At 37.8% G+C, this 17,216-nt stretch overlaps 1 protein-coding gene across 1 annotated transcript; it reads left to right on the top strand.

The window, feature by feature from the left end:
- Positions 1-604: 604 nt before the first annotated feature.
- Positions 605-16,485, top strand: WDR88 (WD repeat domain 88; the record flags this gene model as incomplete). The annotated part of the gene is made up of 11 exons (XM_084270047.1): positions 605-700; positions 1,320-1,430; positions 4,880-4,968; positions 6,681-6,744; positions 7,234-7,372; positions 8,379-8,508; positions 10,780-10,964; positions 12,339-12,421; positions 14,416-14,484; positions 14,876-14,968; positions 16,351-16,485. 11 exons carry the CDS (start codon positions 605-607, stop codon positions 16,483-16,485), a joined length of 1,194 nt encoding a protein of 397 aa, XP_084126173.1.
- Between the last annotated feature and the right edge of the window lie 731 nt (positions 16,486-17,216).

Genomic DNA, 17,216 nt, shown 5'->3' with positions numbered 1-17,216 from the left:
TAACCTGCCTTATTTTGTGTTGTTACAATAAAAAATGTTTATACCACATGTAGTACACTTAAAAAAAATTATCTTGTAGAACTTTTTTAATATTAAGTACAAAATAATACTGAACTTCTTTAGAATGGTGATGTTGAAATAGACCCCCAGCACTTCTCTTTCTAGGTGCACAGAAAGAGAATATTCCTGCTTAAAACAGTGAACAAAAGCCCTAAATTGAAGTTCACAGTTGCAGATGGCAGCTCTCTGGGCCCTGGTCAAGTGTATTTTTCAGTATCCTCAGCTCTGTGTGAGCAAGGTGATGGAACAGCCTTGCACTGACACACAGGTTATGTGGCTTCAAATGTCAAGGCAACAGGAAGACCTGACAGATGGAAGGACAAGTAAGAAATTGGGCCTGGAAGCTGCCTGTGTTACAGGAAAAGCATCCCGACAGCTGCCTTTCTGGGCAGCGGCTCGGAGTTTGCCCCCCTTTTAGAGCTGCCAAGGTGCTCCGGCGGGCGCAGGACCGCAGCCGGGGCAGGATCGAGCCCTTCGGCGGCGGCGGCCAGCGGGGCCGGGCCTCGAGCGCTGCCCCGCCGCCTGAGGTAGCGCGCGGAGCCCGATGGCGGCGGGGAGCAGCCCTGGCGGGCGCTCGGCCCTGGGGCTGCTGCCTTCCCCACCGGAGGCTCGCTGGGACGACCGAGAGCCGGTGGCGGAGGTAAGCTGGAGGTGGGAGGGGGACACTGAGGGAGGCTGGCCCCGGGCATGGCGGGCCGGGAGGACTGGGGCAGACAGGGCTCCGGACCCGCCGGTGCTCAGGGGCTGCTGAAAGCAGGGGGAGGAAAAGCTGCAATTTCGTGTGGTTAATGCTTGCAGCAGCTGCAGTTTCCTGTAGCTCTCTCCACACAAACGCACACGGGACAGTCACGGGCGAACTCCCTGCAGGAAACCCATGTCGGAATGGCTGACAAAATCTGTAATGGCCTCGGCTAAAACGCGTGGCCTGAGAGGGCGATAGGCTGCTCCCTGAGGGGTCAGAACCAAGGACGGGGGGCTCTGAAGGACTTGAGAAGGACGATGAGGTTTAAAGATAAATACTGCTTTTCACGAGAGGAAGAATAACGAGCAAATCAAACCAATCCACATCCATCAACCTTCCTTTCTCAACCCAATTTGGTAAATGAGCTCCAAGCTAGTATCAGGAAGAGGATGTGAACTCTGCTCAGATAAATGGAACTTCTCCTTCAGTTCCCGCTTTCATACTCCCCCTCGTGGACTAAGCTGTCAAAAACAATTTTAAGGAAAAATACTCCTAAACTTCGAGCTTTCCTTTACAGATCCAGTTTAAAATTCTGAGAGGACACAGCGATACTGTGAGCTCCTGCCATTTTTGCTTTGAAGACACAAAAATACTTTCGTGTTCTTACGATAGAACAGTGAAGCTCTGGGTATGTTATGAATGCAACAACAAGAATTTTTTTTAGAAATTTAAAGCTGAAATGAAACTGTTATCCAGGCATGAAGAGTGAATCATCACGGAGCTTTCTGAAGAAATTATATTTAGCTTAAAAAATAGCAACTGTAAATTTTTTGCAGTCACAGATAAATTACTAAAACTGCTATTTCAAACTTGGAATATATTCTTGGAGGTTAAGGGGTGACCCTTGCAAATCAGAGCTGTACTTAATTAGTATTTAAAACTAAGTTGATTGACATAGTTTACTCTTTTTCTCCTGAAAGTTCTTTTTTCTGAGTTATGTATATGGGTGTTTGCAGAGAAGTGGAAGTTAAGGATCACAGTTGTTAGCTGCACGAGTATGGTGTTTTGATACTTGTCATGTGCTTTTTCCTTTCCTTTAAATCTTGATTTGCACCCTTATTTTCTTGCCTTTCCAAGTTTCGTGTAGTTAGCTGGGCTTTCCCTAAAACTCCAGCCACCCTGGGCAGGGCAATGGCAAGATCTGAACTTGGGAAGTGTGCAGAGGATGATCCATCTACATTTAGTCTAAAACATAGTTTGCATACACATAGCTGAGCCCTTGAATTTCATGAAAGCAAATAAGCGAATGGCAATGTAGCTGTGTTAAGTAAACTGTAGTAAAAGGTCAGGACTTGATTCAAGGCTTGGTAATAAGTTATAGCAATGCCTTAATATGGTATGAATACAGATGAAATAATTTTGTAAAGGAACTAGTGTTGACTTCTTACCAGTGCAGTACTTGGTTTCTACTATAATCCAAACATTTTTTCCCAAATGTACTGAAAAAACCCAAGAACCTTAAAAATGTAAAAAGCCCAGTCAGTGTTCAGGGTTAGCAGTGTTATTTTATCCAAGAGCTGTGGATGAAGAGATCCAAGAAATCAGGAAGTCCAGAGTGGAAAATGTCCTGTCTTTTAATGATCAGTTCCAAAGCAAATACACATGTGGTGATCTTAAGCAAATATTGCAGATAGGAAAAATAAGGTGCAATAAAAAGAAGTACCTCAGTGTGTTAGTCATAACGATTACAGCATAATAAATGTTGGGTTGACAGTTCCAAACATTCCTCATCTGTCTGAACTCAGAACAGGAACTTGTATTTTTCTGTCTTTAGTGAGATGTTGTTCAGCTGTAAGGTAATCTATTCATTTTTTTAAGCATGGTACATCCATGAATGTTCTTTTTGCTGGAAAGGCTGCAATGTGCTCTTTGCCTGAAGTGTGGAAGGTGTAATCTAAGACATTTTATCTAAGAAAGATTTACTCAACGCTTGTTGAGCAATACTGACTTTTCAGAATCTATGTAAAAGTATTTGCCTAAGTATTGGAAACTTTCTGTCAAGCAAGATTATGTTCATTTATTTTGATAAGATTAATTTCAGCTGGACAAATCTAATTTCCTCTTATGCAGGAGAAGCTGAATCAATTAGAATTTAGGAGAGCAGGGAAGATTTGGTTGCAGGGGGCTAAGTCTGCCCTGACAATTTCCCTTTGGGGTTCTCTTCCCCCCCGACCCCCTTTTTTCTGTCCTCCCTTTGAAAGAGTAGATATCAAATGACTGAGTGTTCTGAGAAAGCATTTGAAGTTCCTCTTGAGAACCAACAGCATCTCACTGACAGTCCACACATCTTTTGGAAAACAAAGACTAATAGGGCACACAGCAAAGGCTAGGTAAGTCTAGAAGGACAGTTGTGACTGCCAGGCTTTTCTGACTTAGAAAAAAGAGAAGAATGACATATGGTAACTTTGATCTATTTTTTTTCCTTTGGTCTTAGAGATGTTCCTAATGATTCTGGTGTTAGATGTTAGGCTGCAGTACACTGACACACATTTAGAAAATAAGTGAAAAAGTGAAAAAATAAATTTAATTTAATTCCTGTGTTTCATTACTGTGAGCTGCCAAGTTAGCAGGGTAGCTCCTTGAAGTGAAAGTCCTTGTAAGGAAGCAGCTCTAGATCAGAGACTTGACAGTTGATGCTAAAAAGGGGTGTAGCTGTCACAAGTGCAAGTTTTTATTCTCATAATGTAGACAAATGAAAGAACACACACACACACTGAAGGGATTTCCTGTTGCTTCCAGACTGATGCTGAAACCTCCTGGTACTTACACACAAACAAAAACCTAATTGAAATAGAATCATGGAAATAGAATATTATCTACCTAGATGAAGGTATGATGACTGATCTTGTGATACTTTGATCTGTGAGTTACCCTGCATATGAGCAGTCCTTCTGTTTGGGTTTTTTTGGTTCTGATGTTTACACTCAGGGACCATGATCCATTTGGAAAACTTGATTTTTATTTGTATTACTGAAGAACTTCAAGGCATTACTCATGGGTTAGGACTGCGCTGCACTTTAACATTATGGGTATGGCAGAAAGAGTGTCCCATCCTGAAACTGCTTAAAACTCTGTTCAACAGACTAAGTAAATAGAAGATGATGGAGAAATATAGTGACCTCAGGCTGCACCAGGGGAGATTTAGACTGGATACCTGGAAAAACTTCTTCACTGAAAGGGTTGCCAATCACTGGTTTAGTGGTTGGACTTGGTACTGCTAGGTTTATGGTTGAACTCGATCTTAAAGGTCTTTTCCAACCTAAATGATTCTATGATAAATGGACCATGTAATGCAGTATAGGTTATCATCTTAGCACTTCAGCAATCTGTTGATTGCTGTTGTGGGAATCACAAAACAGACATGTAAATGGGATTTTGTATTATGAGAGAGCTTTCCAGTTATTTATAGGTGACTCCTTCAAAGCATCAAGGAGTGCAAAAGGGGACTCATAAATTTTGAAAGAGTAACTGAGTGACAAAGGCTGACCTCAAAGGTAGGGCAGAAAGGGGATGATGTCTGGGGATAAAACACTAAGAGCTTTCTATTTGAAGATGAAGCTTGTGTTTGTGACTGAAAATAAGGAATCAATTAAGCAACACGAACACATGGGCTCACATAATACAGACAAGTAAAGGAAAATCCATGAAGAGCACAGCACCTGCGTACAAATGGGGGGCAGCATTTATGAAGAAAATAATGTTGCAGTAGTTGATACAGGGATGGCAGGCCTTGAGAGTGAGAGTTTTAACTACTAACGAAAATGGAAAGTCATGTATTACTTTATTAAGAAAGACTTGCCAGGACTTAGGTACAGACATGGGTGTAAGAGTCGAAGGAAAACTCTTCAAGAAATTTCTGGTGAGAACGGTTGTGATGGGAAGAAGATAAACAGAAGTCTGGGTGTGATAGATAAAGAATGCTGTTGCAGTTAGTCTTGAAGTTAAGGAATATAGAGTAACTAAAGTAAGAGTAACTTATTTTCACAAGTTTTATTTTCCCTTACTTTGTGATGCTTGATAATTTTTTTACAACTTAGCAAAGCACTTCCTAATCAAACTCATTTGGATTTATTCAAGGATGTTGAGAAGGGTTTTTCTGTTCAAATTTTTGAAGAACACCACACTGCCCCAATTTCTGAGTGTAACGTGACTCCTGATGACAGAAGGTGACCATTTTCTATTTGAATTTATTTTTTAGAGGTGGGGATTTTCTGTGATTTCAAGCCTCAATTTCAGTGCATGTGGAAATGCTCAGTACAGAATTTAAAACGAGTTAGTTTTCCAATCCTTCCCATGGTTTCCTAACATACTATGTGAAAGTCAAACTTCTTTTGCTTACTTCTGTGCTCCATAATAAGTCATTCTGTTACAATTCTGGTTTACATCTCCTTTCTTCATACAATCCTCCTCTCTGTTCTTGCACTTTCATTTATGCTGTCCATACTCTGCTAGCAGAGTCTTTACTGCCAGACTTACCTACATGAACTACCATAAATCTCACCTTGTTCTCACCCACAGTTTGTATGGGAGCTCTTAAATATTTTCTGGTTTGCACATGATGTCAGCTAAATGAAATACAAATCTTTTTATTGTCTTAAATACATATTGCAATAGCCTGATAGATTATGACCTCTTTTAGGGCAAAAGAATTTAATTCTGTTTCTGAGTTATACAGAGCTGAAAGTGTTACCTTTTCTGTATGTTCTGAAAGGGGTCTATAAATATATAACACTTTTATAAAAGAACAACATTGAATTAGCCAAGGTTCAGAGGTTCAATTGTCAGTGAGATTTATGCCTTTCCTAAAAGTTCTCTTTTGTCTGTATTGTTTATTAATATTCTATAGCCTTTCCATTAAGCCTGTCTTGTCAATTGAAGAAGAAATGCATCTTAATCCAGTGTCAATCTGTGGAACTAATAATTAAAACAGCAGTAGCGTATATTAACATTTGGTTAAGAAGGGCATGCAGTGCCTCCAGAGGTACTATTTCTGCCATATTTTATCATTAAGTCATAGTTTAAATCAATTTTTATCAGGTTGTAGGGTTCACTGATTAGGTTTTTGATCACAGAGTAGCACACACGATATGCTGCCTATTGCATGCAGTGTATATGTTTGAAACTTGCTAAACAGCAAGTAAAATGCCATTGTGTATAGCAATGGAAATAACTTTACAATCAAAACCACTCCAGTTCATAAACTTCATGTGATCTTTTGTGTTACGTGTTTCTGTATAGGAGCAGAGATTGTATTTCTTGCAGGAAGTATACACATATGGAGAAAATAAAGTTTTTAATAATACAGTTGTATATTTTTAATTGTTAGAGTGTTAATGCATTAGGGTTTTTTTGCAAAATATTACTGTAGGTATTTGGGACTATGAGAATAAAACTGTCAGGGGAATAACTTTTGACCTCCCATTAATGGAAACCTGCCAGTTTTAGTTAATTTTATTGAATAGCTTTGTTGTCTAATGTGGCTTTGTGTTTGTGCAGAGCAGCCTTTGTGGTAGAGGATTACTCAGCAACCACTGAAAAGCCAAAAACCTGCCTGACAGAACACCTGACGTTCCTTAAAGAGAAGACACCAGCAGGGCTCAAATGTTTTTCTAACGTTAGAAATAAATGAATATCTTGTAATGGATGAAATGAAATTGTGTTGACTGCTTGAACTGAAAATTACATACAGTTTCTATCTGAAATAATCCTTTTTTCAACTAAGCTCTGCAATAATTTCTGTTGTAGCCTTTAAAAATCCATTTTGAATTAGTGGATGTGAGGATGTCAAATCATTGTCAGAATTAAACCTTGTCATTTATTTTTTCAATACCTTCTTTTAAGTGGAGATACTGATTGCTGTTTTCATTAACATTTTTAGAGTGGTAACATCATCATATGATAACACTGTCAAGGCTTGGGATATGGAAACAGGAAAAATGCTTGTATGTATCCTTTTGAGTGCATCTTGCTGAAGGCACAACGGTAAAATTCAGATTTATGGCTTTGTATTGAAAAATAAGAAAACACAACATTCTTTGTTAGCACCATATGATACAGTTAGGGCAGGTAGGGTTGATTTTAAGTTCTAGTTTTGGTGCTGATGATTGCTTGATCTTGGGTAAGTCTCTTGATGAGCATGGCTCAGTTATTTCAGATACAAATAGGCATGATAATAATAACCTGTCTCAGAAGATACATTTAAGATTGATCAAATTAATGTTTTAGGATTTGAACAGGGTGGCTTTGTCTAATTTAAATTTTATTGTTAATGCAAAAATAGAAAAACTGAATGTGAAGACATCTATCAGCTTTCACTAAAATAAAGTAACATCAAAAGCCTTCTTTCTGAACTTGCTTACAGTTTATAGCAAGTCTGCTGTAAAACTCTAGCCCTAAAGCATGTTTCTAAAACCTTCTATTTTTTTCTTTAGTGGACAGTAGAACATGAAGGCCTTGTAACTTCATGTAATATTTCTTGTGATGGTAGATATGTGGTATCTAGTTCAGACAAAGAAAATACCATACATGTTTTAGATGCAGTAAGTGCAACAGTAGTGGCAGACATCCCAGGTAAGACTTGCCTCTTCTATGTCTTGCTTATGCAGCTTTTGAATTTTTTTAATGTCTTACAAAAAGTTGAGAAAATTAATTATTTTGGTTCAAACACCCTTTCCTGAGAAGGATAAAATAAACTTAGCTGTAAGACATTAAGCTCAGTGTTTTTCAGAGTAGGTTTCTAAAAAGGAATGGGCCAAAATTAGAGCAACAGTGATTTTTTTGTTGTTGTTTTGGGGGTTTTGTGGGTGGTTTTGGTTTGGTTTTGGTTGGTTGGTTGTTTTTGGGGGCTTTCCTGGGTGGTATTTGTTTTGTTAAGCATACCTTCCCTTTGAAGGTAACTTCACTAGTGAGACTTCAGTTCCTTGAGGCTTCCACTTAGGACCTACAGGTCAGGGAGTTTGCCATTGCTGCATAATCAGCTTCTAAATAGATGAGCAGTCTTACAAATGTTAAATTAGCATATGCTTAATATAATTCCCTGAATTGGAGCCTGATGGTAAAACCACTTCTGTTTTAAAAGTGCAGGGAAAGGATTGAAATAGCTGCTTTAGAATTGTCTCTGTTAGGTGACACTATCAGGACATAGTTTGTTTATTTTATGTTATATTATTTTAATGGAGCTATTTGCAGTTTTAAAGTATAATTACATGTTTAAGTGCTCCCTAAGAGTCTGAGCAGTTAGCTGTCATTGGTATCAGGTGGCCACACTTCCAGACTTCTTCTCAGGAATGGAGCAGAGGAGTAAGTTACTACAGTGAATTTGCTAACAGTGTATGTGGAGTGCTTGGGTACAGGTTCATATTTCATACTAGTCTGCAGTAACTATGAGGCTTCTCTTTCATTGAGAGGTAGGTGAGGAGGCGTCCTAGCCAGTAAACCAGCAATTTGGAAGTGACAATGTTTTGGAAATAGATAGATGCATATATTTTATGGGTAGTTCTGCCTTTCAGACCTGTTCTGAGGTCCAGATGTAATTATTTAAAATAACTAATAGTCTCACTTGATGTTTTTTATATAGGTCATCACAAAAGTACTATCACAAGATGTTGTTTTGACCCTGAGAACCAGAGAGTGGCTTCAGTATCATACGATAAGACTATAAAGCTGTGGGATATGATAAAACAATCCACCTCAGCTGCAATCAATGAGTAAGAAACAATACCATAGTTAATTATGCATGGTATGATATGTATATTTGACAATTGCCAGTGAAATTCATGCTAAGATTTGTACTAGAGAAAACGAACAATAATTGTTGAACTAAAAGCAGTGCACAAGCCAATGGCGTGTATAGAAAGTGTGAACAAAATGATCTACTAAAGCTTCCTGCTGTAAATAACTGAATAATTGTATGTTGATGATTGTAAGCATTTCTAGTGATGCTTTTTTGGAGCTCCTACGTTCTTTGGGGTATATATACAGGCAAACGATAGCATATGCAATATGGTACTGCAGAAAATAGAACCCTTGTTGTAATTTCTTCTAATTAGGAAAAATGTATAGTCATTCATGAGGGAGATGTTGAGAATTGGTAATTAGTCATGAGTTCTTACAGAATATTTTGTGATACTTAGGCTTTCAATGGCAATGAGATGACCTTAGCCCTTCATAAAATTCAGGGGACTCCGAGCAACCACTGGATGATCCACCGTGCTTCTAGTGAGCTCCAGTGAAGACTTGACAGGCTTCCAGACATTCTGTTCCGTTGCCTCACTGTGTTGAACTTCTGTTATATCTGCTGAGTCATCTTTTCAGTAGATTAAACCATCCTTAATAACTTAATATTTAATTATAATTTCCTGGTTTACTGATCATTCTTCTTGTTAATCTCTGAGACCTTTCCACTTGGCCCACGTTTTTCTTGAATTGCATGAACCCATAACTTCAACTTTTTTCCCTCTAACTGGGAAAAAGTAAAAGTGAATTATTATTACATGCTTCTCTGTTGATGTGCCTCTGTTCATGCATCCATCAGTGAGATTTACTCTTGACAGTATGACAGTGAAGAGAACTGTATTTGTTGCATCCTTTTTTTCCAGAACTGTGATGCACTCCGATATTCCCACCCTTTATCTCTGCAGTTTATTATTTGCATGTTACTATGGAATGTCAGACTGAGCAGGCAGCACTTGTATTGGATAATTGATTGAACCCTGTAAGATTCCTACAAACTGCAGCGATAACAACTTTGCTTCCTATGGAGGCTGTTAGAACCCTTTTGGTTCTCTGATAATTCCTGAAGATAGCTTTGAATTTTAATCTTCTCCCTTGTATAATAGCTGCAGACCCTCTTTGGTACATCTGTACCCTTTATCTCGTTACCTGCATTGTTAATGGAAGTATGAAGTAGGATTCAGGACAGATGCTGTGTGCCCAACACGTGCTTTGGTTTTCACAGTGAGGCCATCGGGGCCGTTCCCTGAGTGCAGAGAATGTTTTTCCCAATCATTTTTCTTTACGTGCTCTTGGTGCAGGTCACACCCAGTGCCAGAAGCTTTGCTCTGTATGATCTCCTGAGCCTGCACATGCTAAACTCTTACATCTCCTACTGAAGTCAGTAATACAGTAAAATCATGTCAGTTCAGGATATTTTTATCATTTGAAGGAGGCAGTACGCAGCCATAGAGATGTCAAGTCAACCATTACAAATCTCAATGGCTTTAAATAAACTCGACCAATTTAGCTTTGAATGTTTAAACAATAATCAGAGAGGGAGTATGCCTTTAAACACTGTAATAAAATTGTCTTTGAGGGATTAGGAATTCCTCTGGATGGGAAATTTAACCTGCAACACTGTAATGTTTATTTTAAATTGCAGAGGCTCCAGTATTGTTTCCTGTTAAGAGATGTTCATAACCCTTCCCCACTGTAGATTTCAGGAATCACTAGAGTCCTTGCCCACTTCTGGAACATCCAGGGTTTTTTTTCTGTTAGGTATCACTGCTTCCAAAATGAGACTTTTCTCTAGAATTGTTTAACTTTTTTACCTCGAAGGGCTTGAGTTGAAATTCACGTGTGAAGATAGATGCATGCTATTTATATAATGAAAATTGGGTGGCTTTTTTTGGTAATTTGCTTTCAGGAAATTGTGGTTGTGTTTTAGCTGCTTAACAATTCCTTGTTAAACTGCTTTAAAAAAAAAAAAAAAAGCCAAGCTGGTCGTTTGTCACTTTGTCACTTAACAGCTGGGGTTCAGTCCTGCAAAGTGACCTCATCCTGTAAGAGATTAAGCCTGTGCTGGCTGTGAGGTTGTAAGCAGCTCCAGAGACTTTACACAACTATTCAAATAAGTAAAATTCACCACATGCTGATGGTCCTTTACTGGGTGGAGACACCGTGCTCAGTATTGCAGGAGGCTCTCGGGGAGATTAGTAACGGTGACAAAAGCTCGCTCTGGCTGCTTTCTGTCTGCGTTTCAGGGGACACAGCAATGCTATCTCAGATTGCTGCTTTACCTCTGATGGTCATTACTTGTGCACAGCGTCCTGGGACAGAAGCTTAAAAGTATGGGACATAAAGACAGGAGACTTCCAGTGTCATGAACCCATTTCCTTGGAGGAAGGACACGAGGGTGCTGTTAGTTCCTGCGTTTTTAGTCAAGATGGTGAGTTATCCTAATACTAGTGCATGGTGTTTCTCTATAACTCTTTATAGGACATCTCAGCTGAACCATGAGTGACCATTCTAATCACGTAGGTAATTAATTCATAATTTCCAAGATAACATGGTTAATTATGAGAAAATGATGTCCATGTAAATAAGTAAATTGAGGTTGATGGTCTGTGTTCTGTCTTAATCAAGAAACTAGAACTCTTGCTTAACTGATATATTCATCAAGAAGTATAATGAAAAGATCTTACTGGAATAAAAGCACAGTACTGTGTTAGAAGATTAACTTGGCACTTGCACATATTCTCCTAAAACTAGTCAATTAAAAAAAGTTATTAATTAAATACTGTATTGATCTGTAATATTAGGAAAATGTGTATGTCTTTGCTAGTACCCCCAAAAGTAGTGTTACTTCTCAGCCCAAACAACAGATGCTAGTAACGTACTTCTGAAAAACTCATCAGCTACACTGATGGAGCACATAAACTAACAACTTCAAATTAGATTATATTTATGAGTTATAGCAAGACAATTTGGCATCTGGAACTTGATATTCCTTTGACACTTAAATGAATACAAGGAGAACAGGAGGAAGAAACAAGACTCTCCAGTTTGCCTGTACCTGAGTGGAGGTAGTGAGGAGCTACTTCTTACTGCCCTAGTTCCATTACTCTCACAAGGTCACAGACAATTCCTAGTCCCTCCACAGCATGAAATTAGTGTTATGCCAAACCTCTACTGCACTGAAAGAGTTTCTCTTCACTGGGATGGACTAGTATGAACTTCTCATTGTGATCTAATTGGCTGTCTTCTTTTGGAACTTCACATCTGACTATTCCAGTGAAGATGACCCCCAAAGTGCTGACAGGAGGTCAGGCTGCAGTGACACCCAAACAGTGCCTTCTGAGTTATGTCACTCAAATAAGTAGCAACTCTCTGGGGAAAAATGTACCTGTGGCTTGAAGACATGCAAATGTAGATGGGCCTATGAATGCTGAAATCTGAAAGCATGTTTTCCACACTTAATTCTACCTTTTTTATTTTATTCACAGTTGACCTAGCAATTCTGAATGTATTCTCTGTAGATTTTAATTTTTTAACAAGGTACCCTTAATTTTCTAAGTCAGCAAAGTTTTTCATGTATGTTTTTTCTCCACTCGATGTGTGTTTGCTAAATTTATACATTAATATTTACAAAATTAAGAACATGAACAACAAGTAGCGGAAAGGAACTTCTGTTAAGTCATGACTAATAGCTCATTATTTAATGTTTTTAATAAAGTCTGACTCACTGTTAGAACCAGCCTCTTTTATTAGTTCTGTATGACAAAGCAAAGATAAAATATAGTGTTCTGATTTTATATTTCAGCATCACTTCTTGTGTCTGGCGGATATGACAAAACTATAGCTATATGGGATACAGAGCCAGGCTATAAAAAGCTAAGTTTAAAGGTACAGAGATCTTAATTTGGTCACTAGTTTGATGAGATGGTGCAAAATGTGTTGCTGGTTTAAAAACATTGTGTGTCTCATTATCAGACAAATACCCTTGACTGTCTCTAGATATGGCCATTAATATGTCCTGCATTTGCGTGATTTAATTTCTTAGAGCACTGTATGGTTTGCTATAGAGATATATATGAAACATGATTATGTCCACAGAAAACAGAACCTTAAAAGAGAAGCATTCAAAAAAAAAAAAGGTAAATATTGATGTTGAAGTTGTCAAGCTTAGCTCAGTCTGCAGGTTACATAGATTACATTACTGCTGATAGTGGGGATGTGAGCCCCAGTCTTACAGTACTTTCTAGGATGGACAGTTCTGTACATGAGGCAGCTATTCAGTATGTAGCTATCCATGCTTAGAACTAGGCCTCCTCTTCCATATCCATGGTAATACAACCCACAATCTGAGGCAGAAATACCTGCACTAAAAAAAAAAATAATCCAACTCTTGTTAGTTTTGGGGTGTTTTTTTGTGTCATCGTGACTTTGTTTTGCAAACACACCTTATTGCATTACATTATCTTTCACATTTTGCTAGAAACTATCCACAAGACTTGAACTAATGATCAGACACATATTCGTAAAGCTACGTGCAAGCATTGCACCAGTGTCAATTCACAGAAGTCAAGCAATGTCAGAGTTCATATCTGCACCCTTGGCTCTTTCCTATCTTATAAAACATGATTTTAAGGGACTTTTTTCGTACTCACTGCAAGCGGTATTCAGGGCTTAGCTAAAATACTCATGAGTAAACCACCTGGAAGATCTCAGAAAAGACTACTTTCCTTTAAAACCTTGGGCTTAAAACTAGCCTTCATCTGCTGTTGCATTTGAGATAGCATCTTCATACAGAAGAGCTCTTAAGCCTGTGCCTCACGGTGTTATTTTAAACCTAAGCTGCCTAACCCCTGGAATTGGAACTCTACTGTTTAAGCCTTTTCAGCAGTAACAGTAGACATTCTCCACCAGCATTGGTGCTTTATGTAATACAGCTACTGCAAATTTCCCAGGTCACAGCAAACACTGTAAGTAACTCAGTTTCCCATAAAAAACAAGGCATCTGTTTAAATGCTAATAATCTGTGTAACTATGGAGAATTCCAGTTTTGTATCTCTGCCTTGGTATAATTGTATTCTGGGCTCATAACTAAATTTAAAAACATGTTTTAAAGTTCTGCTATAAACCCCACGTTCTGTGTGTGTATGTTTGACTACAACCCTGTGTAGTTCATATTTTTATTGTATTTCTCAGGTGTGGCATTGTCTATCAAAATGATACGATGCCTTCCTCAACTCCAGGAATTTATCTGTTAATACCATTCATGTTTGAATAACCTTCCCAGATGGAATAAATAATTAATTTTTGATTTTAACCTGTTTCTGTTCTTATGCCAACTCAATGCTGTTAACCTCAAATCTGCTGTGTTGCTGTTGTCAGAGCAGGGATATCTGATACAGCTGCTTGACTTGGCCTGCTTTCAGAACTCGTTTCCTTCCCTTAAAGCTGGGGGGAAGCTGCTGTCTGTTTCCCTAGCTCTTCCCTCCATTATCACATAATAAACATAATTTTTTAGATAATGAGTATTAGAAGTCAACTCTCTCCTTACAAATCTTCAGTAGTATTTAGAAAAGATGTATGTTTAAAGGGAGCTTAGACCTGTAACTGTGTAGCTGTTATTTTTTTTTTCCTGAGTGCTGCAGTTCATACTTGGGTTTCCAGGGTTCATAACAGCCCCTGTTTTCAGGTATATGTAGAAAAGTATGAACTTCAGCCCAATGGTTTTTTTCTTCATTGGACATGAGGAGGTCTAGATAAGAATTTTCTCACTGCATTTCAAAATGGATTTATGGTATAAGTAGGTTTTTATAAAATTATGAAACAGAAGGGTTGTTTTTTTTCTTTTTCCCCTTGTGTTATAGTTAAATTTGGCTTTATCCTAGGGTCACTGGGACTGGGTGACAGATGTTGCGATTAGCAAAAGCAAGAAATGGATTCTTTCAGCCTCAAAGGTAATCCCTGGTTCCTGATGCGGTTTCAGGAGTTGACTTATAAATGGATGTGAAGATTTCATCCCTTGTTTGCAGCTTTTTTTTAAGATGAAATTTAACAATGCTGAAGTTGTTCACAGAAGTGCTAACTTGTAAATGTTACTTGCCTCGTGTAATTACAGAAAATCTGTAGAAGAATATGATAAGTGTGTTTATTTTTTGTTATTTTAAAATGTGCAGGCAGTTTTTAAGATTGCTGAAGATTGTTTCCAAAGATGTGATATTTAAATGTGAGAGTTCAGCTCTCATATTGAGAGGGTTCATATGATGAGACTGCACCCTTATGGAAATTATCTAAATCACTCTTTTGGTAATATGCAAATGCATCAAAATAATTGCATCTTTTTCTCAGGATTCTACTTTGAGATTGTGGAATATTGAAAAGATGGATCATAGTGCTCCAGTGATAGAAAGCAGGAGAGGAAGAGGCTCAGAAATTGCTCAGGTTCTCTCACTTTGGTTTTTAAACAAACTGCATACTTTATGCAGAAGGCAAATCTGAATGTTTAAGGTGTCAGATGTCTAGGCTGAAAACAGTAATTCATTGTGTTTGTTCTTTCTTTGCAAAGACTGTCAAATCCTTTTTTGGGAGTGGGATGTAGTAATAACAGCTATTTTTAAAAAATTATTTTGGTAAGGACACCAGTTTTCATCCAGGTGTAGTTTAGTTTTTAGAAAACAGAGCCATGTACGTGTACTTTTAAAAGTAAACATATTTGGGTTTTTTACACTTGATGCTTGTAATTGGCCACTTACATAGGAGTCTGACTAAGCCAAGGCAGGGAATATTCATGTGCTCCTGGACATAAATCACCTTATACAAATTCTGAGGAGTGTCTGTGAATTATAAATAGATGTTAGGAAAGAACATTAACAAGCTTGGTACTACTGAAACATGCTTTTTATTACCATCCCTCAGTTGGTTTTGGTGGTGGATTTGCAAGATCTTGTATTTTTCTCCTTGTCAGTAACCATTAGGTGAAACTGCATGAAAAAGAACTAACTTTTTTTTAATAATTTCTATAATATTTTTATCCAACTTCCTTGTTGCATAGCAGATATTCAAAAGCAGTGTAGAGTGGTTTAAGCTCTTAAGTAAGTTTTGTAAATGTGCCAGCAGTGAAAATATGTTCATTTCTTAAAGTATCAGTTAACAGAAATTTGAGAGTGTGGTTAAAATTGATCTGGGAAAGGATTTTTGATGCATTTTAGCAATACTTAAACAAACCTAACAATTAGAAAAATGTTCTAAATTTTAAAAAATATTTTCACAAGTAGTGACTTGGGAATTGACATTATGTTGACTCTGATGAAAGTGGATTAAACTTTGTGGCTATGCATGTAGAAATCAGAAAAGCTTCTTTCTACCGACTACAGTGGGTTAATATGTATTAATTTTCCTTTTTTAAATTTTCCTTTTCACATTGCTCCTTTAGTCAGCTATCAGATTTTAAAAAGAAAGTAAACAAAGCCCCAAACCACCTAGTGATTATCACCATGACAGAAAGCTAAAAAAACAGGTACCCATCAAGCCATCCACAAAATAAAGCATGCTGCTACATTAGTTGAAAAGAAATAAAATAGGAACTCACATAAAATACAGTTTTATTGAGGAAAGAAAAAGACTTCATCAAAGGAATGAATTTTGAGGGGTGTTATCTGTGTCAAGATCACAACAGCTATGCAACAGCATATTTACAACAGCAGTGCACCTCAAAGATCAGGCCTGGATATCTGTGTATGTAGTGCTGTACCTTCATGAGTGAAATAATACACGTCTGTCTCAGATATTAACTGCCCTGCCATTTTTTGTTACATTTACACCAGTGTGAAGAATGTGGAAAACCTTTCTTATGCCTGCAGCAAAGTGACTCTGAAATAGCACCCAAGTGTGTGTTCTGTCGTCTGGCTTCTCCAGTGAAAGAAATTTTGCCATTGCCACCTGTTTTTCCTGATCTTTAAATTAATCCAGCAGTCTTGGGATGTTAACACATTTAATTATAAATGGAGGTCTGTACATCTTTATGCAATACGTATCTAAAACTAAAACTCTCCTCTAACCTTGCTCTACCATAGTATTCTGCATGGAGAATAATAAAATTCAGTGTACAAATCCATTAAATAGCTGTGAAGTATCGGATAAAGAATAAAATCCCAGGAGTAGAAATCTTATTTATGCTGCATGGTACCAGAGAAGAAAATTACTTGCATGTCCTTTGGGAAACATTAAGCAATTTAAATGAATACACTAGTTCCCAGTTACAGAAAATGTGGATAGGTAAATTATTGGCAGGTTTCCTTCTATTCTTTAGATAAACAACTCTATTATGGCAAATAAAGAGTCTTTGCTGTCAGTAGACATCAGAAGGAGTTTTATGAGTAAAACCATGAATAAGACCATGAACTTTTTTTCTAACTTGTTGCTATACCCCTTACAAAGAGTTTGTAAAGGAGCTTTCAGGCATTGAGAGTAAGTTGTGGTTTATAGCTGACATGATGCAGCACAAATTAGTTCTGTGTAATAAAGGCTCCCTCCAGAAAGGAGCATGCGATTTTTTTCCCTACCCCTAGGAGGAACCCTGAGAGGATTGTATCTATTCAGTCTATGTGAAAATGTCAATTAATAAAAGATTAGGTGTTTCAAAATGTTTGGAAGCCTTATTCCTAAAAATACTGTTCTCAACCTTTTCAGT

This window comes from Gallinula chloropus (assembly GCF_964237585.1).
Source record: "Gallinula chloropus genome assembly, chromosome: 13".
NCBI lineage: Eukaryota > Metazoa > Chordata > Aves > Gruiformes > Rallidae > Gallinula > Gallinula chloropus.
Note: the sequence above shows the minus strand (reverse complement) of the source record. Positions and strands in the feature narration are given on the sequence as shown.